Here is a 25,974-nt window from a genome sequence, read left to right as displayed (position 1 = left end):
CTTGCCTCTGTTTCCAGAGCAGTTATTATAGTTTCATTGTCACATCCCTTAAATATAATTTATCCACAAAATATTAACATTTGTATTTACAGGATTTAAGTTGAAATGCTTAGTATATTCACAGTTATATGACAGGTGACTTCAAAAAGAAGAAATTATTCTAAGCAGCATTCAGTCTGTATTAATAAGATGCAAGCTGTATCACTTTTAACACTTCAATAGCTTATCTTAAAGGAAAAAGCTATTTAAGTCATTTGAGTAGATCAGAAATTCTGCTAGTTTTAGTCTGGTCCCCTGCCACCTACCCAGTCGTACAACAGTCATCCAGAGTATCTGACTTTCAAATGAAGGATATGAAAGTAATACCAAAACCAGTGTTTATAAAAACTTCGTAAAAAGTCTCTAGAATAAAGAATTTAGCAATCAGGATATTTTGGTAGCCTGAAAAATCTTCTAAATGAGTGGGAGTGAGTGGAGGAGGGGGGCTATGTTCATTATGGAACAATTTAGTATCTGTTATTTTGAGCACACACAGGGAGTGCTTAATAACACCAGACAAAAGCAGTGTGTTGCTATCAGTGAGTGTGCCGCACACTCGTCTTCCACATCCTGCCTCCATCTTTGCTTCCCCTCAAACTAGGGAATTATAAACCATCATTTAAATTCCAAGCATCGGTAATAACTTTGGCTAGAAAGAGACAGATTGTTAAATCTCAGCTTCATGTTAGACCAGAAAGGTACCATTTGATCAGTTTAAATCATTCCGTACTTAAGGATAAGCAGACACTGCTCTTAAAAATAAGGAGATAAAAACCTGATCATAGATGCTGAGGGCTTGGTCTTAATGCACTCCTGGAATGATGACAGCAATAGCCAGATTTTGATGCAAACATTTTGACACTCAGTTCTGAATGCCATCAGAATGAAAGTTTTTGCCATACCTGACAAGAACATCTACATCAGTTGTTGAGCATCAGCAATTTTGTGCTGCCCCTGCCATGGTTAGTAGGTTGTTGTTTTCCACATTGGCACAAGCCAAGCTATTTTTTATAGCGACAGACAAAATGTAAAGGAGGTGTCACTAATTGCTATTATTACTTCGTATTTGACCAAGTATGACATTTGGAAGGCTTAAGAGCTATTGTTTGAATCTTTCATATAAACCCATATCAGTATAGGCGTCTGCTTTTATTCTCCTAAGCACAGAAGGAGCTCGAAATAAGATGTTGGTAAACATATTTTCTACTATAACAATCCATAATTTCCTTGACTCCATCTATTTACCCCATTTATTCTACTTTATGTTTAAAAGTTGTGGGCTTAAAGGGGGGTTTTTTGTTTTGGTTTATTTGTCTTTTTTTAATTTGTTGGTTCACCAAAAAATACATGTATATGTGTACAGAAATACTTTTCTGTAGTTAAAGCATCCTTACTGATTCCTGTTTCATTTCTTGCACTCACTGTCCTCTTAAGTTTTTCTCTGTGATGAAATTACCCTGTAGTGGTTTAAATTCATAGGCTAGAAAGGCAGGTAACCAATTTGTGCCATTTCTCAATTTAGAATAATACTCTTAATCTGTTCCAATCTTACCAGCTCAAAGTTATTTAGAATTTACTTACTTCTTTGCAAAATAAGAGCTAAAATAAGCCACAAGTTTCTATAAAATTATACTGGTTTGTACTTGAAAATAACAACAAACCAAACAGGTAGCAACTAGATAAACTAGAGAGACTAAATATGTTATTCATCAGATAATATAAATATTAAGTACTTTAATTTTTTGTGCTTTGTATTATATTCTTTGTTTAGTTGTTTATGTTTACATTTGGAAATAGGGGAATGACTTAATTTGTTACCTTGAGTATTTATAGGAATTTCAGTAACCATTTAAGTATCAAGCATCTCTGTGTTTTTCACTTAGAGGAAAATGAAACATGTGGAGGTTTCCAAGGCAGCAGATGAAACAAGCCAACTTTACCATTGTTCTGACTTTTTCACAATGTCACTGTCTTGGATTTCACATCCAGATAGAGATGCTGTGAATAAATTCTATGGGTGAAGAAGCAGAAAATAAGGAGGAAAAGAGGATTTGCCATGTGGATTCATTATAACAATGTGGAACACAGAGTCTCACACACACAGGCTTTCCTTACTCCCTACGGGATATCTATCTGCAGGCCTCTATCAATTTCTAGGAGATTTTCTATGTGAAAGGATCCTCCAGTTAATTTCAGAGTATAGCTTGGTTTAGATTTATCTTTCTCTTACATCTTCAGTCTTCTTTTCCCCTTTTCAAACCTCTGTTTAAAAGGGGAGAGAGGGATAGATTTGGAAAAAAAAAAACAAAAGAAAGAAAACAACATAAACAGTGTTATGCGTGCGTCTTCAGAAGCATTTTATGAAATACCAATCCTTCACGCTGACTAAAAATACAATTTAGTTTATTCTTCTTGTTGCTTATGAAAAATATAGGATATCTGTGCACCCATTATTCTTCACATATGTACAATATGTACAGCAGTATCATATGGGGGAACATGATGTTTCAGGCTGTCAGAATAGCAGAAAAGAACAAGAATCAGGTAGTGGAGAACAGGAGGCAGATACCAGACTGTCTCAGCAACACAGACTGTTCAGAAACACAGACTGTACTGTATGGATAGTCTTCAATATACTTTAAAATGTGAAATCAGGTAAAGAGCAGCTTGCCTTGTAATTTTCAAAGACTGACTCCAGTCTGATGCTGAGAACAATTCCATCCTTATGTGAGTAAATGTAATGTGAACCAACATATAAATCTGCAGGCCACAAAGCTGCTCCTTTCAAATGTGATTTCTAACATAATTTTATTTTCTGTTTGTTGAAAATAGTCCTACATGGAAATCACTTTGGCAAGCCAAGTGAAAAGACAGAAAATGGAAACCAGTAAGGTTGTGTTGTGAGGTACTGGTTCTAGGGTCACTATGAATGTTAGAGAGTTTTAGGGTGCTATGACTTTTCCTACAAAAAAAAAATAAAATATTAAATCTGAATCTTTATTAGCTGAAAGGCACTTTATCCACAATTCATGAGAAATGAGACAACATTTGTGTAATACAGGGTAACACTTTAAATATTTTTCTGTCACTGATCTTATCACCCCGATCTGGAAAAAAAACCTGTTGAAACTGCATTGTAAACTGCTAAAATAAACTGTGTGACTTGGCCAGGAGTGAAACTAACTTGTGTCTTTAAAGTCAGTATTTCTCCAGAATCAGTGTAATTTAATTGAAATAGCTCTGCGTGTGTAAACAACTCCTTTGTTTAAAGAAGATTTCACTGTTTAGTTTGCCTTAAGTAAATGCTGCCTTTTGTTTGTCTGTAAAACATTTGATTAAATGTAAAGACTTACACAGACAGCTTCTCCTCATTACACTAGTGGCTGGAAAATAAGTTAAAATGGTGCAGGTATCTGCTGCCTAAGTAAGTATCAAACAATATCATTTGTGTTTACAAGAAAAACCCATGGAAACATCTGAAGCCTGGTCCTAAAATCAAACTACAACTCTCCTAACACCAGGATGGTATTTAAAAAGGTGTTGAAACCGTTCAATATACCAGATTCAATATATCAGTGTTCCTTGCTTCCTTAAAAAAACCATTTTCTAGTATTTTAATCAAACACAGAATTCCCTAAATTACAAACTACTGTTAAATATATGACTTTCTACTCTAATATGAATTAGAGTGTTGTAATATGAGGACCCACACTTTATTGTGATCATAATGTTATTGAAGAACAAAATAAGCAAGACAACTAACATAGCGTCATTTTCTTCACCAGCTAAAATGCTTTCATGAATCACAGTCATTCTTTCAATGTACTCTAGACAGGGTAAAAAGTATATTATATATCCAAATAGCTGCATTTACTATTAAAAATAATTGAAACAAAAAATTCATGTTTGGTTCTTTTTCCCTTGGAAGAACTCTTAAATTCACTTTCAGACTAACCAAACAGAGTGTAAGTCCAGTCAAGAAAAAAAGCAAGCAGAACCATTTTTTTCATGTCCATAGGGCCATTTGCATTGCAAAATCCATATTGAATTAGCTTTAGATCTTTATGCTAATGGTACCAACAGTATACCTCTTATTTGTATTGTCAAAATATGGGAAGTAGTGGTGGAATGGAAATTCATGAGACATGGAAGGCAGGATGATTTTTAACACTTCGAAGTCTGATGTATAGCTGGATAGGGGTTTTTTGTTTGCTTGTGTTCTCTGTGTACTTTGGGAAAGCTTTTCAGGATCAGGATAGAGTTGCCAAAGGAGAGACAGCCAAACATCCCTCATTCTCAAGACAGTCAACTGTTTACAATGCAAAGGGTGAAATCCATTTTGTTTCTGATCGCTTTTACTCACCCTAGGTAAAATATAAACTATTTTGTAAGCTTTCTTCAAGATTTCAATTATGTGTCAGTGTTAAACAAAACCTCAAATATGCTAATAAGCTAAATTTTAGTGCTTTTATCTAGTCCAATTCCAGGGATTTTTTAAGTACTTAGTTCAAATGGAAATAATAATTGCTCCTGGTAAATGATATTTGTATTAATTTTTGAACAAATGTAAATACATTGGTGGTGTTCTTAAATAGTTCAATTATGTAGTTCTGAGAAAGGTCTCATGTCAAAATATAAACAAATACTGCCATTAATTTTAACCTTTTCCTTTACAGTAAGTGTTAAGATTCATTCCCTTCATTCTAGGCTGGGTTATGTCAAAGAGCACTTACTTGTACGGAAAAGATTCTACCTTCAGTTCTCACCCCCAAAACCATTGTGTAAATTACCTTTTCGAGAGTAAGAGCTGATGACAATGATACAGGATTTAATTCATCTTTTTTCAAGGTTAATTCCAAAGGTGCCTAACTGCCATCAATAAAGGTTGAAGTAAATTCCTATGTTAAGGCCTAGAAATCACTGTATGTTCACATTAAACATTAATGTTAAACATTAAATACATGCTCTTCCTTGTATGAACCAGGTATGCAATTACATTTGCATTCTTTGTTTTTATTATGTGTCTCCTTTGCTTAGGCAATGCTGGATGTTGCAGCACATCATGGCTGGCTGGTGACTGCTCTGAACATAACCAACCTGGTGCAGATGGTGGTTCAGGGTAGATGGATACATGACTCATCCCTGCTTACTTTGCCAAATATAGAGCTCCAGCATCTTTACCTTTTTCGGTATGTAATTCTTTTAAGCATTAGCAGGTTTCCAATTTCTTTCCACTTCCTGCTGCTGATTGTTTGAATGTCATTGTTGGGCCCGAGAATGTTAACAAATCAGAAGCAGAACTCTGTCTTTCACAGTGATGCTTTGCCAAATGGATTTTCTGTTTCTGTTTTCAATATTCATGGATTAATTAACCCCCACAGATTATTTTGAGAACCGTGATTCCAGACAAATTAACAAGAGACCACTGGAAGGGTTCCAAGTGCTAACAAATCTAACTCTGTATGTTAATTATCTCTTTATTTTAATCTATTATAAAACTACATTAGTATCCATCTTAACATCATAGATAAGGCAAAGCTCTATAGATGCTTAGATGATGCATAGATAATGCTAACCAAAAGTAAATGACCACTCTTTAAAAACAGAAAACAGTACTGAATTTTACCACCAAAACAACTGAATACAAATGTTTGCTTTCCCTCCCTGGGCATATGTTTTGCTGTCTGTATCAGGAAGTGGAGCCAAGGCCAAAGGAAGAGTGTGCATGGAGGTTACCAAGGACCTATCGAGTGTCTTCCCGAACTAATGGCTGCCTGTGAAGGAAAAGAGAATGTTTTTGCTTCCATTGTGGGCAGTGAGTTGCAAGCAGCGCACATTTCACAGGTAACACTTTCTATTTGTGATCATTATCACCAATATCACATGTGATTGGAAAGGAAAAGTAGTTGGGAAAAGAAATACTCTGTCCCCTTCAGTAAGTATCATGTGACGTTCTGTATAAAGTGCAACACATTCATTGCTCTAATTTCAAGGTACTGCTGGCTTTACAAAGGTTCTTCTCTGCTTGTTTTCTTAATATTATTCTCACTTATTCCCTGCTAAGCAGTAACAAACTCTGGTTTATGGCTGATATTACCACATCTCTCTGCTCTAAAGATGCTTCTCTAGGTCATTCAATCTGCTGAGTGTTATCCACCTTTTCATAGCTCTGCACTAGGAATACATGCATTGCAAATGTCATCATAGCTGTTTTCTGAAGTGGTCTGCCAAACACCATTTTTTCTGAGAATACTCTTAGTAAAAGATCTAGCACTCATTTTGTATTTGAAACAGAAAAAGGAGATGAAAATTTCATACTTCACAGGGGAGGGGAAAAAAAAATACTATTCCAAAATGTTGAGCTACTAAAGTCTTGTTTTCAGTTTGATTTTCAAGGCATTTGCAGCAAAGGACAGCTATATTCCATAGCATTCATCACATGCTAAGCCTATTGATTTCAAATAAGATGAAAACTTCAAAAGCTATGCTTCAAATGATTTTTATTTGAATGTTTAAAAGGGACAGCAATATATCCTGGGTTTGACTGTTCAGCTTCAGTTAAACCTTTTACTGGTATGCAGACAAGAAGAAAAGTACTTAAATGTCTATAACAGATATCTGCATTTGTAACCAAATTAACATCAAAATTTTGAATTAAGAAAATGTATTGACATCAAAAAAAGGCTTCCTTTAACAACAGATTTCTAACATAATACACATTGATTTAAGTCCAACTTTTAGATGTGATAAAAAATTAGAACATTGTTGTAATTAGTTCAGGGAGAACTCAGAAGTAAACTTACTTAATTTATTTGCATAAATTGCCATTCTGTTATCTTTAAAAGCAAATGCAAATTGGCTCTGTCTGATATGATGATGGTTATTTGGCTCAAAAGTGCTTCAATTTTGCGTAGCAATCTGGTGTCGTCTCTGCAGTGAGGCGATCCCAGGTAACATACAAATCCTGAATTATTCCAGAAATTAGTATGTTTAAAGCATCAATTTAAGTGCTAATTGCAGTAGTAATGAGAAAAAGCAGTACTACTGTGAGATTTGCATCTACTGCCCCATCAGTATGCCTGGAACGGCTGCTGACTGGCAGAGGGATTTGGCTGCTAATTAAATAATTGTAGTGCATGGCAGTGTTCTCGTCTGATTCAATAGATGAAGATTAATCCTCAGATAAATATGTTTGGCTGGTATTGAAATGTCTTAGCAGTTTCTTCAAAAATAGCTTGTGTGTATGTGGTGTGTACGTTCACACTGCAAATGACTCTATGCCTCTATACATCTATGTTTGTAAATACAGATGCATATAAGAGGGAAAAACATAATGTCTTGCCATCACATGAGGAGAAAGTTTCATTTCCATGAGCTGGGAATGGCTGTATTGGGTATAGCAAAGCCATGACTGTATTGTTATAGGGCATGACAAATGTGAAACCTTTATACCAATACATTATATGCCTTACTCTATTTTTTACAGGGAAAAAAAAAAACCTATTGTAATACCTTGCAAAAAATTAAAATTCATATTGAGACTGCCTGTTTAGTGTCTTCATATGTAAAGTCTTAAAGTTCTCACATAGACAGGGGCCAACCAAGAGAAAAATTCTTCAGCATCTGTATGATATGTTTTCTATAAAGAAAGAATACTAGGCTACAGAGTTTAAGCTTAGCCTTTTGACAGACATGAACAGAGTCAAATAAAATGGTAAATATACCACTAAATTGCCAAAACCATTCTTTTCCTAAAAAACATTTTACTTCTTACTCAAAGTATATTGAACCCATATCTTAAAGCTAAAGATTATTAGCAAGAAACTGGTAAAAACAGCTTAAGCTTTACATAAATTTCAGGCAGATGGGAAAAGGAAGAAATTTTACATTTGGAAGGGAGAAAATGCCTTTTAAGCAGATTGGTAATTAATTTTTAAATAGCGGCTCTTGAAGCTGCTCATGGATTTGGAATATCAGGCTAGGTCCTGGGGAGACAGATTATGGGCAAAAATACTAATGATGTTCCCAAAGGTTTGTGAAGAATTTTTCATTTCATTATGATTTGAATCTATGGGCTTGGTAGATAAATGTATATATATAGCACATATGTGCATGTATATATTGGATATGTTGACATAGTTAAAAGGAGGTCATATATGCTTGTGTGTTCCTATACAGCAAAAAAACAGTAAAATTGTCAAAAAATACCGAAGCGACATGGTAGCCTGACTTTAATTTTACAGAATTTAGTATTATAATTCCAAACCTTACTGAAAGTCAGGGGAGCTTTAAAAGCTGACAGCCTAAATTCAAACTATTTAGACTAACCCCAAGCTCTGATCAAAGCTCTATGTTTGTTTCAGTGACTCATTGTGAATCATACTTCTTTAACAAATCTTTTTCAGTATCTAAGTCACTTAAGCATTAGGCACCTTGTAAAATATTAAGTTGATATTGATATTTTTGAAAGAGAAAAAAGAAACTTCAAGATTGAAAATAAATAAATATTATCTCTACTATGGTATTATCTACTTTTACTCTGGAAGTGTCTGTGTTCCTATAATCTTCTTTTCATTTTCACCTGCTACTACTTGACTTTTTTCTTTGGTGAGAAAAGCATTTCTTCATTTTCCCCACATTGCATGGATGATAAAAAGGCCTCCTGCTGTGCAGACTGTATCAATGATCAAGCAGTACTAACTTTGCCTTTGATTTTCAGATATACAAGACTTGATAAATCAAGGAATCATAAAATCCTTTAGGTTGGAAAAGACCTTTAAGATCATCAAATACAACAGTTAATAGCCAACATAGGATGACGTATTAAAGCTACTTTCTCATCTAATTAGAAAGTTACTCAGAGTTACTTTGTTTGTTTCTATTATGAAAGCTACATGAGGACATGACAGCCTTTGACAAATAGATTATGTTGGGGTTGTATGGTATAAACCAGCCCAAATCATAACCTTCACCAGATTATGATGAAGGTAACAAGTATTGCCACTACAGGAGTTAATAAATTATGATCTCTGCTGAAATTAAACTTTGTTCTAACATATTTGTACCAGTTCTTGTCCTTTGAGACACATAAAAGCTTTCAAGGTAAATGGTATCTAAAGTACAGCCAAAGAGGTGATCACCCCGTTGGTTTGTATCAGGGTTCCTCTCCTGAAGTCAGCAGAAATACCCTGCTTAGACACTCTCACACAGTGGGTCTGTAGAGTTCCTACTCTAAGTTTCTTCTTAAAAATCTTTACATTCAACGTAAAATCATTTGCCAGTTGAGATGTTACTACTCAAGTTGTCATCCAGTGTGATCTGCTGGAGGTGGGTTTAGTAGTCTAGTGTATGAAGTGTATCAAAATCCTGGCAACAACAACTTAGTTAAGAATGTCGGTGGTATTTTTTTCACCTTCTTCGAAGTGCCGCCTTTTTTTCCCCATTTCCTTTCAGAGTTGGGACAAAGACAGATGTATTTTTCCTTAAAGTCCTAGCTGTTTAGTTTCTATTACAGTTTTCCTGTCATTTCCTAGCTAAGACACAGTTAAGAACATCGGTGCAATTCATCTGTGTCCCCTGCTTTTACGCTGCAGTTCCTGAGCGCTCACAGCTGGCCCTCCCCATCTTCTGCACTGAACAGACACAGCTGTTCATGCAATACACAGAAGAGGAGAGAGAGAGAGAGAGAGATTAGTTGGTAGCTGAAATCAGTTTTCTCATTTAGTTCAGCCAGGCTCTGGTAATGCAGCCATTTTAATCCAAATAAGCCTATGCTGCAGCCGAAATGGGCAGTCCTGCCCTCCCTGTGCCGTTTTCACCTCCTCTGACCCAGCTCACCGCACAGCTGCACAAATGCTGTGTCTGCCTCAGGCAAGGAGGTGGGAATGAGCATCTGGGGACGAGGGGAGGAGGAGGGAGGAATCCTATCAACCCTCTCACTGACAGTCAAAATGGCCTGTAGCCAAGTGGCTATGTGAATGCTTGTGCCAGCAGGGGAGGAGGCTGGACCACTTCTTTCAGTGGCACTGAAGGCTCATGCTTATTCAGAGTCACAGGATTAGAGAATATGTTTCCACAATCAGCTTTAAGCTGATCTAAGTTCATGCTGTCACCAAAATGATTAGCAAGCTGATCCATCTAGCTGCACAATCCCATCATGGCAATGCCAACATACCGGGGATAGAGAGGGGCACAGCGAGCTGGTGGGGAGAACGCTGGAGAGAGAGACAGCACCACCTTTCTGAGAGCAGCACGACCTTAGGTCTGCTTACCATGGCTGCTGTATCCCTAATTATGTATTGACATATACTATTACTGTCAGTATGACTAGTGGCAATGATGTCTGCAAAAAGCAAACTTAGCTTTCGTTAGGCCTCTATGCCTTCCAGCAAAGAAAAACTAATCAGATGCATCAAGCACAATCTAAATGGAAATACATTTTGTTGAAACACAATATGGTCAAACCAATACTTGAAAAATAAAATGCTTTTGTTTTTTCCACATAAAACATTTCTGTCCCATGCTATTGCCCATGTGATTATGCCCTACCCTCTTCATTCCCACAAGTTCCCATTTTGGTATCTGATGGCTCTTTGCCAAGATCAATATTCTTATTTCCTTCTCCTTCCCACCCTCTAGCTTTTCATATATGCTGATTCCTGTTCTGTTCCGGGAGTGGAGGGGAAAGACAACAGGGCAGAGGGTGATTCTTGGTCTTTTGTTTTTTTCTTCCAGTGCCATCCTGATCTATGTTTTTCAGCCATAGGAAGGCCACAAATCACTGCCTCCATTCCACAGCCAATCCCATTTCTTTTTCCTAACAGATTTCATTGAGTGAACGTGCTAATTTTCTTTTTCACTAAATGAAAGCCTACATTGCTCCCTTCCATTTTTGTCACAGCTTCTCAGAGCTGCTTTTCCTTGTCTGATAGAGACCAAAATGAGAGAAACATAGGGCTGCATATTCAGGATGCCTTTTTAAGGTTAAGAGAGTGTCATGTTGATCTACACAGATTGTATCCTCCAACAACAGTTCTCTGCACAAGGATGAGGGAAAGTTGAGGACCTGTTGCAGTTCAAGAGAAACTGCAGAGACTTAAAATTCCTCAGGAGAATTCCAAGAAGGAGAGTTCATGAAGATCAATGCAAGAAAACCTAAAAAAAAAAAAATAGGGATAACTTTGGATATGCAGTTGAACTTTTGGTTAATTATCTGAACTGATCCTCTGAACTCTCTGAGGTTTGCCTATTGCTAATTAGCACTGCAGTGACTTGTTCTTTATGGATTATGCTAAGGAAGTTTAATTTAAAACTTAATTATATTAGTTTTTAAGTGGCTTATAGGGAAAAAATACTTTAATCGGGAGCAGTAAGGAATTTTTCCTGTGTTCAGACATCAGTAATCTTAGTATGGCATGTGGAACATGCTTGAGGAGTTTCACATTTGTTTTGTTTGCTAGGAAGAAAGTAGCATAAGAGGTTAATGAAAGGTATTTTATGCTTATGATTGAGAGTTGTATGATTACATATATTCTAATACACAATAAAATATTATTAATATAGAAAAATATGTAAACTGCACATTGAATTGTTGTTGTTAGAGTGATAATGACTGTACAGATTATCTTGTAATCCATAGGGATCTGGTTTTTCTACAGGCTTGGAATTTCTTGTGCCGTTTACCAATTCTAAATGTCAGTCTGAGCATTAAGGGCAGCTGGGATGATGCAGTTCAGCCACAGAATGAAGTACCTGTTCCTTCTCTGACAACAGACACACGAGATGACAAGAGATGGATCAAACTGCATGCTGATCAAGAGTATGTGCTCCAAATAAACCTGCACAGAGCCCAGATGGGGTACCAGGTAGACTAATTTATCATTTCCTTCCCAAGTGCACAAGTGTCCAATAATCCATTTACATTATCAATGATGCTTTGTACAGTATAATAGGTTTCTTTATGGTTTAAGTATTATGTAAGTTATAAACACTTTCAAAGCCTCTTGTGTATTAGTAGTGAGGAAAAATTTTTTTCAGGTTGCAATAGGATAGTAAGTAGGCTCTTAAGGTAAAATCCTAGACCAAGTCAATGAAAAAAAAATCAAACTAGTTTGTAAGCTTTCCAATTACATTCACAGATGCTTCCAAACTGCATACCAGACTCACACCTATAAATATGTTTCTACTCGTAACACATCCTCAGGCCTTTACTGAGAATATTTTCCGTATGTTTTACATCTGATTCTTTTTTGAACAGCTCCTAGAACAACTTCCACATACAGTTCTTTCCCACCTACATTTCAGTCCCAGCCCTTTGCCCATTTAAAGCACATCCCATTGCCTCCTGGGCCAGTCAGCTTGCAGGGCTCTCAGCAAGTCTTGGTGTGCCAAGCCAGAAACTCCAGGAGCTGCACCCTTTTCCAGCTGCTCTGCCCCTGCTGCAGCACCTGGGTGTACCTGCATGTCAGCTCTGGGGAGAGTTGGGCCTGCCTTCATGTGGGGCACTGCTGACACTGGAGCTGTCACTCTCTTATCTATGCCTTGTCCTGTCATTTACATACCATGAGCAGCGTATGGACCACCATGGTTATAATTTTGCTAATTAATTTCTCTAACATTTCAAATAATTAAGAATTTTAATTTCCAGAATTAGAGCTCAAGGCAAAAGTGGAGAACAGTTTTAGCTGCTACTTCTGAGACTCTTAAGACAATTTCATTTTGATAAAAATAATAGTGGAGATACATGTGTTCTGTTGAAACTCCTGAAGTTATCTTACATTAGTTAAGAATTATATTTGAAAAGTATTCTTGTTTCCCAAAAGACTTTTTGTCCTGGCTACAGCAGATTCACCATAGTTGCAAAGGGAAACTGTCTTATTTTAGGAAGGACAAAGGGTCGAAGCTCATCCATACATCATTCTATTTGCTGTGCCAGCTACTGGCAGAGACTTTTCCTAAGTAGAAACCATGGAAAAGAAAGGAGCAGAAGCATTTCATGCAGTGATCACTGTTTTATAAACCTCTCCTAGAATTTTATCCCTCTTTTGTAAAAAACAGCTGGATCAAACTGTTTCTAAAGCTTCATTGCTGTGGTGGTGTTTTTTCTTCCATACAAATCTTCAGTAAAACCTTTCCCTCTACAAAACGCGAAATGAATGTTGATTGAGTAGGCTTCATTCTGTCTTCAGCTTCCAGCAGTAAAGTCACTGTCTTAAAGAATTCCTAAAATAATCTTTCCTTTTGATATATCAAGCTCAAATAAATAAGTGCTTGTTTTGTCTTTATATTAAACTTGAATAATACTGGTCAGCTTTATTTAAAGATGTTAGGTTTACAATTAACCCTTCTGTATTTGGAATATATTAGATAAAATTACAGAAAGAGGATAGTATTTCCATTCAAGTTTTAGTAGTTTACGAAATAAGTGGAATAATACCTGGTACTCTGAATTTTTCTCTGTGGACTGTGATTTTTATTTTATTTTTTTAACCCTTCTTCTGGAAAGAAATAACACTATTTTAGTCTGACTGATGTATAGCCTTACCTAACAATTGACAGCAAGGTGGTTTTGAGGTGTTTTCCATTCAAGGAAAAATGACATTTTGGAAAGGTGATTTCTAGTTTTCCTAAGCTGTTTCTTTTCCTCAACAGGGCAAGCAGGACAGTAAAGCAATGGCTCCTCGATTCCCCAAAGTCAAGGATGAAGGATGGTTTTTGATATTGGGAGAAGTCGATAAAAAAGAACTCATTGCCCTGAAAAGAACTGGATATGTCAGAAATCGAAATACTGTTTCCGTTGCTTTTTATACTCCAGAAACTCCTGGAAAGTATGACAAACTTCCAAATTCTCTTAGTTATTATGTTTTCCAAGTAGTCAAGACCCAATTCCCGAACTAACAATGCTGCTTTTACTTTTCAGGTGTATCTACACCCTCTATCTCATGAGCGACAGCTACCTTGGCATGGACCAACAGTATGACATTTACCTGAACATTGTAGCGGCACAAGGCACCACGCAGGGGACTGAGCCCAGGAGCCACCTGGCTCTGAAGTAGGGCTGTCTGGAAGGTCCACTCAGTCAAAAGAACTGATCCTGCAACTAAGACATATGGTCATTCTGGGACATCCAAAAATGCATCTGCCTTAGTGGAACCAATTTCAAACCTCAAGACAACGGGGAAACTGGAAGTGACTGCTGTATTAACTCTGATGACACCCAGTTAGCCACAGTGGCCTTACTCCTTTATGAAGATTTGTCTTTTCTTGTTTTATCTTTCTTCTCTCAGAAGTCAGATTGTTAGTTGAATTTTAAGACATCAAAATAAAAGACTGAATAATACTGCAATTTGCGCAAATTCAGGGCTATCGTCTTCATTTTGAAAAGTGTTCTATAGCCTGTCTATTAATGGTGTTTAAATAGTCAACTTTTTTAATTTATAGGGAAAAATACAAAATTTGATCTAAGAGCTGCTGAAAATATTGATGGATGTGTTGTATTTCTTGTTTAATAAAAATATTCCCAGAATGTTTTTCACTGTATTTTTAGGTGTAAATATGGGAGATATAGTAACAAAATCCTCTTCATGCATAGTACATTTTGAAAATGATAATCCAAAGAAAAAATTCACAAATTTATATTAATTATATAAGCAGTAAATCTGGTTATGAGGGCAAGCTAAATCATAAAAAATATTTCCGGTATAGCAATGATGCAATTCATGTAGATAATAATTAAAGTTTACTCTTTACGTGTGTGTACATACATATATACACACACACACATATATATATTACATACTTGCAATTTCCTTACTGTTTTTTCCTGAATTTTGTAGGACTAAGGCATGTAAAATTGGGTGTCCTGTTCTAGGGCTCAGTGCTAAAGTGGGTGATTAAGTTCTGTAAAGAAGAGGGCATGAGGCTCCAAAAATGGGGGTTGCAACAGGAGGCATGATGAGCGAGAAATAGTTCTGCCAGGTAAAAGATATTGTCTTAAGAGATGCCCAGGTCTGTGATAGTACCTGCAAGGAATAAATCTGAAGGCAGAAGGTAGCAGCATCTATCTTGTGATGAGACTACACATCCTGAGGCCAGTCCTCAAGTCTTAAGAGGATTCAAGATGCTGAGCAAGCACTTGGAGCCAACATACTTACAGAAACATCAGTGCATTTTCATTCAGATATAGACCTTAAACTGAATATTAATATTTGCACTTGCTCAGCTTTGCATTGAGCTGATAAGCATTACCTCTCCAAGGGATCATTTTGCTGTCATTTCCATTGTATTTCACCAGATGAAAGAATACGGCAGAGTTGTTACCTGGAAGCTTTCCGGGAAAAAAATGGCACTGGTGATGCTCCACCTACATAGAATCACAGCATGGCTGATTTTGGGAGGGCCCTCTAGAGGTTGTCTGGGCTAACCCCTTTCCTCAGGCAGAGCCAGCTGGAGCTGATTGCCCAGGACCACATCTTCAAATATGGAGACTCCACCACCTCCCTGGACAACCTGTGACAGGGTTTGGTCACCCTCACAGTAAAAAAACGTATTTCTTGCTGTTCAAGAGGGACCCTTCTGTGTTTCCAGGTGTGCCTGTTGCCTCTGGTCCTGACACCAGATACCACTGAAAAGGTCCTGGCTGTGTCCTTGTCAATATCTGCCATTCAGATACCCACTGACAAGATTTCCCTGAGCCTTCTCCAGGCTGAACAGTCCCAGCTCTCTCAGCCTTTCTTCATGTGAGAGATGGTCCAGCCACTCCATCATCTATTCTGTGGCCTTTTGCTGGACTCTCTCTAACATGTCTGTGTCTCTCTGCCCCAAGCCAGACATGGTGCTCCAGTAGTGTGGCCTCACCAGTGCTGATCAGCTCTCTCGACCTGCTGGCAACATCACACTGCAGCAAGCAGAAGGCTGGCTGATTTCAAAGGCTCAGTAGTTAACCAGTAATTTATTTCATATCTGGCACCTCTAAATTGTGGGAAGCGATTTGAAAATGATCAATTCTGTACTTGAGTGTATTCATCCCCTTATCATGTTAAAAATGTCATATTTCATTATTATATATAGGTAATATATTACCTATTCAAATGTACCTAACAATTTCTTCTATTATCATCCCACGTTCTCACTAAATTTACATATGATAGATGACACAAAAGCCGCCTTTGCCATTTAGACTATATCAATATAATACGGTGTTGTGTCACAGAAGAAACAGATTTTTTTTCAAATTGTTAGGCAATAGTTTGGTTATTCACACATTTAATTAGTCCATTTTTAAGATAATTGTTTCATCTACTTTGGAAGTTTAAATTTTCATGGAAATTAAGTCCTTTCTTTGGAAAACTTGGCTGAAGCAATACATTGTCCCTCAACAATTTTAATTAATTAGGAAAAAGAGCTATGCCACAGTCAAACAACATACCAACATAGTGACACTAACCCTTGTTGCTTTGTAAATGCACATCACAGAAAGTCTAACTGCAGAGTACCAGACAATAGCTACAGTATTCAGTATTAATCAGTTGAAGAGTTTCTGTAATGTCATTTGTGCCATCTGTACCTTGGTTTGGAAATACTGTATTTCCTAGCATATTAATTGTTTTTAGAAATATTTTGGTGACATTTGTAAATAACATATTTGAAGCGTTTTGTTTTTTTTTTTTTTTACAAAAGTATTGGATTCATGAAGACAAAGTCTAAAGTAATACAGAATGAATTTAAGCAAATTTATTAGAATCAGTATTTAGGTGAAAAATCCGGGAGAAAGAATTCTGATACATTTGAAACAGCTGCTCAGAAGGAACAATGAATGTGTTCAATCCAGTGGTAACTTATGGTGAAAAGTGAGAATAGCTGTCTAACAAAAGTATGAAAACCAAACAGAATTTTAAAAAATAAATGAATACTTCAATGATGTAATTATCACCTTTATCGATAAATGAGCAAAGTAACAGCACACACAGAAATTTTTAATGTTAAGTTGCTCATTGCAGTTTGCAAGCAGGTTTTTGTTTTTACTCTCCCCTCCCCCTTCTAGGAGCAGCTGCAGTCATGCCTGCTCAGGTGTGGTACCTCTTCCAAAACTTGGAAAGCAGCAAAAAAGAGGCACACTTTGTGTATCAAGGCATATTTAAGTCTGCCTCTGGGACTTCATCCTTTCCCATCATTCCTGTCCTGGTCTGATAACAGCATCACAGCAGTGCCCAGCAGGAGCTAGAACAGGTTTGGGTAGGTACCACCATCCCATATCTCTTCTGCAGGAGCTCTTATAATACAGTCTGTTGTTTAGAACCTTACTTAAGATTTCAGTTCTAGCCCAGGTAGTGAATGTATCAGTGGCAACACAAAGCCATCCTCACTACTGGAGGTCTTTTTCTGTTGTAGATTGAATCTTTGGTGGCCCCAGTTTTACCCAGATGAATTAGGGGTTTATGCTGCTGACCCAAAATTCCGCTTCCTTGTCATTGCTTCTACAGACCACCTCCAGATGGTCATCCTGAAGAAAACTTGAGGAAGTCTCTTATCAGCATTCAGCCTGGAGCCTAGTGTAAGATTTGAACACTCACAGAGTAGGATGCATTTAAGGAGTAAGTAATGTAAGTTAGGTAATTCCAATTTTCTAGTTCTGGGGGGCATTCCTAAAGAGAAGAAAGTCTCCCATGTGCATCTGCCCTTACTCATGACAGCCTGAGTCCAAGTTCCTATGCTCCTCCCTCAGTCAAGAAAAAGAGGCTGTGGTATTTTTAAGACAATTTGAGGAACTACTCGCGGAGGCATCATTTCTCTAGTTATGGGCAATGTTTTTTGAATCATTGTCTTGCCTCCACTCCTCCCATTTAGGGCAGACTTCCCTTTAGCTCCTTCCACTATCTATAAACCTACAACCTCACCTGTTCAGAGACATTATCCATATTAGTGGCAGCAAATTATCACAGAAGGAGTTATCTAAGACCACCTCTCTATGATGTGGCATGGACACTTCTGTAGCCTATGTAGTAAATACTGAAGCAGAGAAAAGTAAGGCAATACAAGCAATCTCTGTATATTTTTTCCACAACCTAAAGGTCTCCAGCTGAATTGCACATTTTGGCCTGGGTTTAGTCACTTACATGCAGAGATCTAGTGTCATTTAATATGAAATATCTCATTTGTCCTCTACATTCAGCTCCAGAAGAACATACCCCAAATGCAAAGGGCTATCAGCTGTGAAATACAGTGCTGTTGTATCCGTCACTCTCTGTGGATGCCTCAAATGACCCAAGTAATCTGAAATAGCATTTGATATCTACATTCAGGTTACCACATTGACTCCCTGTCCATTGTTTAGTTATAGGTTTGCAATTCAGTTGCTTACTGCATCTAATGAAATTTAAAATAAACCAAAGATATTTCAGTTGCCACTCCAGAAGACAGGAAGTCTTTCATAGGTCATGTGTCACTTCTGTCATCTCCATGTCACAGGGGCCAGAATCATGAGATGGATGCTTAGGTATTCGATCTTAATTAGCTAATCAAGCCCGTGCTATTTTGTAAGTCAGAAGAAACATAAGTGTTCAAAATTCTCTGTTCCAAGCAATTTTATGAGAAGGGAGAATTCTCCTGCTTCATGAGAAGAAACATTTTCTGGCAAAAGGTTTGGATGTCTTAGGACGCCCAAACAGATAAATGAGCTACAGAAAGGTGAGTAGGGCTTCTGCTGAGAGGGGTCACTCCCATTTCTACTTATATCCTATGTCTTTTCTATCAGCTATGTCTGACTCCCACCTGCCTTTCCAAAAATGTATCTTGTTAAATGTCATGTCTTCTCAGACTGCACTGCTCTTCAGCAGGTGGTGCCAAGACTGACACCCACAGAAATTTTGACACATTTTTCTGAAGTGATTTGCAAAAAAGCTCAAGAATGAACAAACCAAGTTTGTTACTGATGTCATACATTGGTAGCAGTAAGAGGTTAAACTGCTTTCACGTGCAGTGTGTCAAACTAAATTCTATATTAAAGGAATTTCTCTGGAAAGCAATTGTAATGCTTGTACTAAATGAGTCTCTTCATAAATAATTCCTAGCTCTATGGTAAGGTATCCTCCACAGCAATTACACCATCCTGCAATTAAATATGTTTACAATATATTTTGTACTTAGATCTTCTAACAAGCTCCATACTGCATCAATGGGATTTGAATCCAGGATTCTCCAAGCCTTTCTTCTGCATCTCTATTCATAGAAGACTACAAACTTCTCTATTAAAATGTCTCCTCAAATATAAGGAGCATTAAAACTTCACTAAGGCCATGCATTAGGCTTCACCGCTGCTCTTCAGCTTAGTCTTGTCCTACCAAGACTCTCAATAAAAACATGCATCTGAATATGGAGGGGAAAGGAAATCAAAAGACATTTGCTACTATTCATCTGTTTGAAAACCCATGAAATAAAGAATGAAAAATGTTCTGGAATTAATATTATCATTCTAAATTATAAGACTCCCACTAATTGTAATGATAGCAGAGGTTAATTGGGTGTTTTTGAAAAATCACGCTCTCAATAACATGATACATATACAAATAGTTATAGAGCTATTGACTAGATGCTATTAACTACTGGCAAGAACACTGGTAGAAAAGAGAGTCTACGGATACCACTATCCTTTTCTACTGCACTCTAAATCTCTACATGAAATGTGATGAACCCCATTCTTCACACAGTAGCAAACTTGCACCTTGGATTGGAAGTAACTCGGTTTATATCGGGCAGTGCTAATGTGGGAAAATTAGGCTTACATTCTTGACAGCTGTACTTTCTTCTAGCTAACAGGATGAAATTGTTTCAGATGCCAATAACACATTATGAGTTCCCATCATGTATTTTTCAGCAAATCCAACTAATTAGGAACTAATTACTGATTGTGGTAGCACAGTAAGATCAGGTTCTGATAAACTGTCACCTTTGTAGCTGTGAAGATTCTGCAATTAAGCCTTATTTTGTTTTCTCAAATGCTAACAATGTCTAAAGGGAGAGCTGGGAAAAACATCGAGATGATTCTGTCACCTCCATTAAAAGGCACTTTAATTCACCCATGCCAAAACAAGATTAATCCCCATCTTTTTTTTTTTTCTTTTTTCCCTATTTAAAGTACAAAATAACATAGTTCAACTCTGTACCAAGCGAAACTAAGTGATTATTTAACAGTTTACCCCAATTACAGGATGTTGCTGTTTCCTTGGCATGCTTCTGCTGTGTCCCATCCCACCCTCCTCTTCCCTCCTCACAGTCTCCCGTTCTGCCCTTAAACTAAGCATTCCAGGATAGGACCTATAGGGAAGCTTCCTTTCCCAGTAATAGGACACAGAAGAGAGGAAGTCCTGGTCCATTATTAGGTTCTTGAAAGATACAATCTACAAATAACCCCATAAGTCTCAGCTGTGCTAAACTCAAAATATGCCGCAATGTTACTTCAAGAATATATTGAGCAAATAAGACAGGTGCAAAATATGCATCACAGTTTGCTGTATGATTGAGGCAAATGCCAGTATAATTTTAGATTTTAATTCTATGTGACTTTTTTCAAAGAGGGAATGAGCTAATCTGGGAAAAGAGGGACGTGGAGATTTCTCAGTTCTCCTTGTTAGTGAAATGCTCAGAACTGACGAAAGTGAAATAGTTATAGGCTGTATCCACACACGTGATACAGATTTAGTCGAGTACAAGTCCTGCCTTTGTGCCTCTCATATATGTTTATGTGACTCCTATGTGCAAACACTGACAGTGCCTTTCAGCCTCGTCCTTGCAGATATTAGGAAAATACATGCTCTCCTCAGGACAGGATGACCTCCATAATTCACATACAGTAGCAAGTGCATCAGAAGGCTTCACAAAGATGTCTTAGCAAAAGGTTTAGAAGTTGCAAGACATGCTCATACAGCATTAGGACTTTGCTTTCCCCCAGTTATATATAGCTGCAGTGCCATCTTCTGCAATGCTCCCCAGCAATGCAGAAGAAATCACACCTAGGTAAAAAGTTTTCAAAACTCAGGAACACTCTGAGAGGCTGACACTACACATTCAGTTCTCTTTCTATCTGCTTTATAGGAGATGCTCAGTCAGGTGCCAGCTCCCGGGCATTGCACAGCAACTCCTAAGTTTACAGAGGAAGTTCACACCCCCTCCCAAGCCTACAGATCCTACAGGAGAGGAGGAGTGTGTCATTCTTCCAGATCATGCTTCAGCTTTCTCCACTGGCAAGGCAGTATGCTCAGAGGGATGCTCTGATGCACTGTTTTGGGAATGGGAGCCTGAATTTCTATTACAAACTTAAAGGCACTTCAAACTTTTCTCAGGCCCAGGGTCTTCAGGGAATGATGACCTTAAAGGACCAAAACCTTTAATAAATAAGGGTGTTCTTTTAGAATGGTCCAGATGGATTGCTAGAATATTCTTTTCTTTGTAAACATGAAAATAAAAGGAGAAATCTCACCACAAGGATACCCACAAGAATTCCAAATGCTTTGTTTCTTCATTTTAACAACATGTAGTGCCTACCTAGTTGTCTGAAAGTCTTGGGGAAACAGCTGGATTAATTTAATTCTATCAGTGAAAATCTTTTGGGAACTACTAATACTTCTCAGGAAATGAACAGAACCTGGAAAGAAATCCCAACATTAAGTGACCAAAAAACACACTGAAGTTTCTTTTCTCTTGGTGCATTGCCCTTTGGCTTCAGAGACAGTAGGATGAAATACATTCCCAACATATATTATTAGTAGATTAAATTTAGTTTCTGCTATTACTTTCAAAGGATTTGGTGAATAGACAGCAGCATTAGTGTTATCTAATCCTTCACTCAAACCTAGGACTCAAAGATTAACAGCTGCAGATTTTATAACATTTCTTATTCAGGGATAAATTGTATTTTCTTGAATTGGATAGGTAGGTAATGTCCTAAAGTTATTTAATTCTTAGGAACCATTGACTTTACAGGAACAGACTAAGAACTCATGAGCATGAAAAGATGAAATTAGATGAAAAAAAATACCCCTAATGAGAAAAACAGGATAAGAATTTCCTTTCCAAGGTGGGACAGAGCTTTGAGTCCTGCAGATGGGGCTGCTGAGAGGCAATAGTCCTGTTTGGTTTTATTATATTATCTCATTTTCTTTCATTACACCAAATAATGCATGATGGCCCAGCTTCCAAAAAAGCATCCTGTAGTATTTACCTGATGATTGGGGCACACTAGGGGAAAATGTGTTCAGAAAAGAGAAGAAAGAACTGATGGAAGGAATTTCGTATGGGAACAGATGGGATGGTGGAATGCAGCCAATTTTTAAATAAGAAAGCGCAGGTCCTATGCCTCATCCTGAAAGACAGCAAGCCTCTATTTTCAGGGGAAGGTTCCAAGTAACATTCTAAACAGACAAGCATATCTCCTGTAGTCTTAGGCAAGATACCAAAGGTAAGTTACATTTCTGTGTTCCATCTCTATGGTATGCTTCCCTCTTCATACGCAGTCATTTGGTCTCTTTTGAGACAGCAAATTTTCCATATTCACCAGATAGGGGAATTAAGGCACTTCACATATTGAATTCTATTCTGGGTGCATTTGGGGTGAGATTCTTGCTATTTAAAAAGCGTTCTTAGCTATGTTCCTAAAAGTGTACAGTCTTAATTTTACAAACTACTTATGCTCTTCTTTCCATTTTACACACCTGCACTTGCAGCTCTCATGTTGTACCGCACCAACTTGATATAAAGTAGCCTACATTTTTAAGTGGTCCATTTCCTTGCATTTGACATTCCATAGCATGTGACATTCATAAAATAGAGTCAGTTATGTCAACATTTCTCAGGGAAGGAAGAATAGATTCATGGTGGGATTTTGTATGTGTATATATAATATACATAAATATTTTAGTTACATCAACATGTTACTTACTAATATGAAAATAACAAGCCATTGAAGTTAGTAGTTACTGGTGCCACTACTGCTGAAGGAGGGCAAGAACCCATCAAAACTAACATTCAGAAGAAAAATATTGCTTTGATATTTTGAAAGAGAAAAAAAGATTAATGCCTGGAAACAGATCCCTGCCTATGCTTCAGGTTTATGCGTAACTGGAGAAGACAAACTCCTTTAAAATTAACTTCTACTGCTTTGTTTCTTTACTTGCACCCTTTTATTTCCCCACAATTGAACAGTCAATAATAAATAAGAACAACAACCATACTTTGTCCACAATCGTGATTTGATTCTTTTATCTGCCACTTCTATTTTCATGTAAGAATCCTTGTCCAGCTCAGATTACCAACACAAAATTGTTCTGCCTTCTCCAAACTACAAAAACTTAAGGCTATGAGAAATAGCAACGTAATAAGGTATAGAAAGAAGGATAAATCAAGTAATTCCCTGTTTGAAATTTCTGTTTTTCTTAATTGGTCTTCCTTTCCCATAATTATCGCCTCTTCTGTTTTAGCCTTCACCTCCATTTCAATTTCCCAGTCTGTCTAGTATTGCTTTCATTTTATTTATATCCTTCTTTCTCTTGTCTGTGGTGTACTTACTTCTCTCTTGTAAGTAAAAATAAACACATACACCTAAACAATTTTAAAAATTATTTTCTTACTACTGCTACTAAGAGCACCTTTCTTTGTGCTTTCTGTATTTTCCATTTCTATGCCTTTATCTTAAACTGGTTCCCAAAATATGACTGTAGCCTTACCTTTTTTTTTTAATCACATTTGCTTTATGATCAGTTATAACCCTTCTGAGAGCAGTTTGGTTTTGATCCTGAGTGCTAGTCGCAAATGCCTTTGTGCCAGATGAGGCTCTCTGTTCAAGGAACTCTATGCCAGCATCTAATTGTAAGTTACAGTAAAAGATTAGCTAAACCAAGACACATTTTCTACCCATCCATTTAGTGTATTTGCTGACCATTACTCCATGTTTTGAATGATTACTCTGTGTTTTAGACCTATCTTGTCTGTATGGACAGGAAGAGGAAAAAAGCACTCCTTTCCTTGGGCAAAAATTAAATGGTCTTAGACATCTTCAAAAGGTACCAGTATGTAAATACAGATGCTACCAGTAACACATAGCAACAGCATTAGACTTCCCCAGAGACTTTCATCTTTCTCATTTTGGCCACCATTCACTTCTGCACTTTAGAATACCCTCTGTGATTGCACCAGGAAGGCTTTTTTCAGCCGCACCTTCTTTGTTCTTTCACTCATACCAAAGAGGGATGAACAACACAAACCTGAACTAGCTTTCATTTGGCCACAGGAAACACATACTTTCTTTCAAACCTAGACTGTGCTCTTCTACCATCTGAGACCCTCAAGTAACAGCTGGCTGAGAAAACAGCCAGGCCACAAAATATCTACTGAAATCTTAATCTCCAGGGTTAATTTCAGCTAATGTTCTCTCAGTCATGAAGTAGTACTGAAACAGTCAAAGGCTAAGGTTGCTTATCATGCAACAGTTTAAGAACAGATTTCTTTCAAATTTGGTATAAAATAGCAGGTTCAAATATTCCACACTCGAACAACAGCAGTTGTCAGGCTCCACAGATGCACTAGATTGGATCATGGCAGAGAAGGATATAAATCCACATTCTTCAGATCATAAATCAGTCAGACTGGTTGACAGGATGCCCATAGGACTGGGTTATTCTCCAGCTGCCCCATGACGAGATTCCCCTGGTGCATTCAGCACTGTGAGAACCAAGATACTGGTCTGATTCAGTTGGATCTTCTTGTATTATGTTTCAAACTGTTCAATATGGATATCTCATGATGTTAAAACATGCACAGTTCCAGTGTTGTGTTCCTATAAAGCTCTTCCCTTGACAGATCAATACATTTCCCAGCAGATATTTTATTTCTGAAATGATTTTTAAAAGAAATTAAATCCATTTCAAAACAACTTGCCTGAGCACACATTTGAGGCAGACAAACTCATATTATTTCATGTTTATTTTTAGATCTATATTAAAAAAAACACCACCATACAGTTTTTTGCTTTAAAATAAGGGGAAAACCCTATAAAAAGATCAGATCTGGGGTACAAGATAACACAGACAATTTCCAACATAAATGCTAGTTATTAGGTGTCATGTAGAGTCAGGAGTTGCCATGGAATCCATTTGCTTCTAAACCAGCTCCTCCTGCTGGAATACTTTCTCATTATTATTTCTTTCAGTAGCACAAAAGGAGTTGGCTTATAGAAGAAACGTTATTTTAGTGTAAAGTTTCTAGTGTGTCTGCAATAAGACATGAAATTAAAACCTAAATTTAAAGCTGCATTTCTGTTTCAAGCATAAAGCTACGTTACTGTGGTCAGAAGAACAAAATCATAGTAGACTTTTTATAGATTCAGTAAAACAGAGAAAAATTATAGCTAAAGCCTTCCTTTCAGTTGTCTTCCCATAAGTGAAAATAAATGTCATATCTGATGTCTACTGTTTACATTTTTGCTACATTATTCTCCCATTATGCTAAACTTTTAACATTTTCATCCTGGTTATTCTGTGCAACAGCAACCTCGTTACCAGCCTAATTACTGATGTCCTGGGATACAGAACAGTGTGTGCGTGCTGGACACGGGGTTTATTAGGCCAATGAACTCACTTGTTGTGATGTCAGTTTCAATAGAAGGATTTCAAAAGAAAAAATGTGATCATGCCTTCAAACCCTTGACATGCCAATTATTGGGTTTCAATTCTTTTGTATACAATGTGCTGCAGTGAGGCTGGAGGACAATAGTGGAAAGCAACCAGCAATATTGGAAAACTATGCCAGTGATTTGTAGCTTGGCATGTTAATACTTATTATTAATATTATTGTTTACTATAGACATTGACTAGCATTGCATCTGGAAGCCCTAAGCAGAAATAAGGTCCTATTGTTATCGGCACTGTATGGAGATACACACAGCCCTTG

The 25,974-nt window shown here is 37.2% G+C and overlaps 1 protein-coding gene across 3 annotated transcripts in view; it reads left to right on the top strand.

Moving 5' to 3' along the window:
- The window catches only part of ASCC3 (activating signal cointegrator 1 complex subunit 3), a 255,012-nt gene extending 238,055 nt beyond the window's left edge, over positions 1–16,957 (top strand). For all 3 annotated transcript variants that reach the window (XM_032105143.1, XM_032105141.1, XM_032105142.1), the window contains exons 38-42: positions 5,077–5,228; positions 5,733–5,883; positions 11,697–11,903; positions 13,690–13,865; positions 13,958–16,957. In XM_032105143.1, the coding sequence (XP_031961034.1) occupies positions 5,077–5,228; positions 5,733–5,883; positions 11,697–11,903; positions 13,690–13,865; positions 13,958–14,093 (822 nt within the window). In that variant the 3' untranslated portion in view covers positions 14,094–16,957. The remainder of the gene's footprint in view (positions 1–5,076; positions 5,229–5,732; positions 5,884–11,696; positions 11,904–13,689; positions 13,866–13,957) is intronic.
- Positions 16,958–25,974: the final 9,017 nt, after the last annotated feature.

This window comes from Corvus moneduloides, chromosome 3 (genome assembly GCF_009650955.1).
Source record: "Corvus moneduloides isolate bCorMon1 chromosome 3, bCorMon1.pri, whole genome shotgun sequence".
Lineage (NCBI taxonomy): Eukaryota > Metazoa > Chordata > Aves > Passeriformes > Corvidae > Corvus > Corvus moneduloides.
The sequence above is the reverse complement of the archived record's forward strand: the minus strand, read 5'-3'. Positions and strand labels throughout refer to the sequence as shown.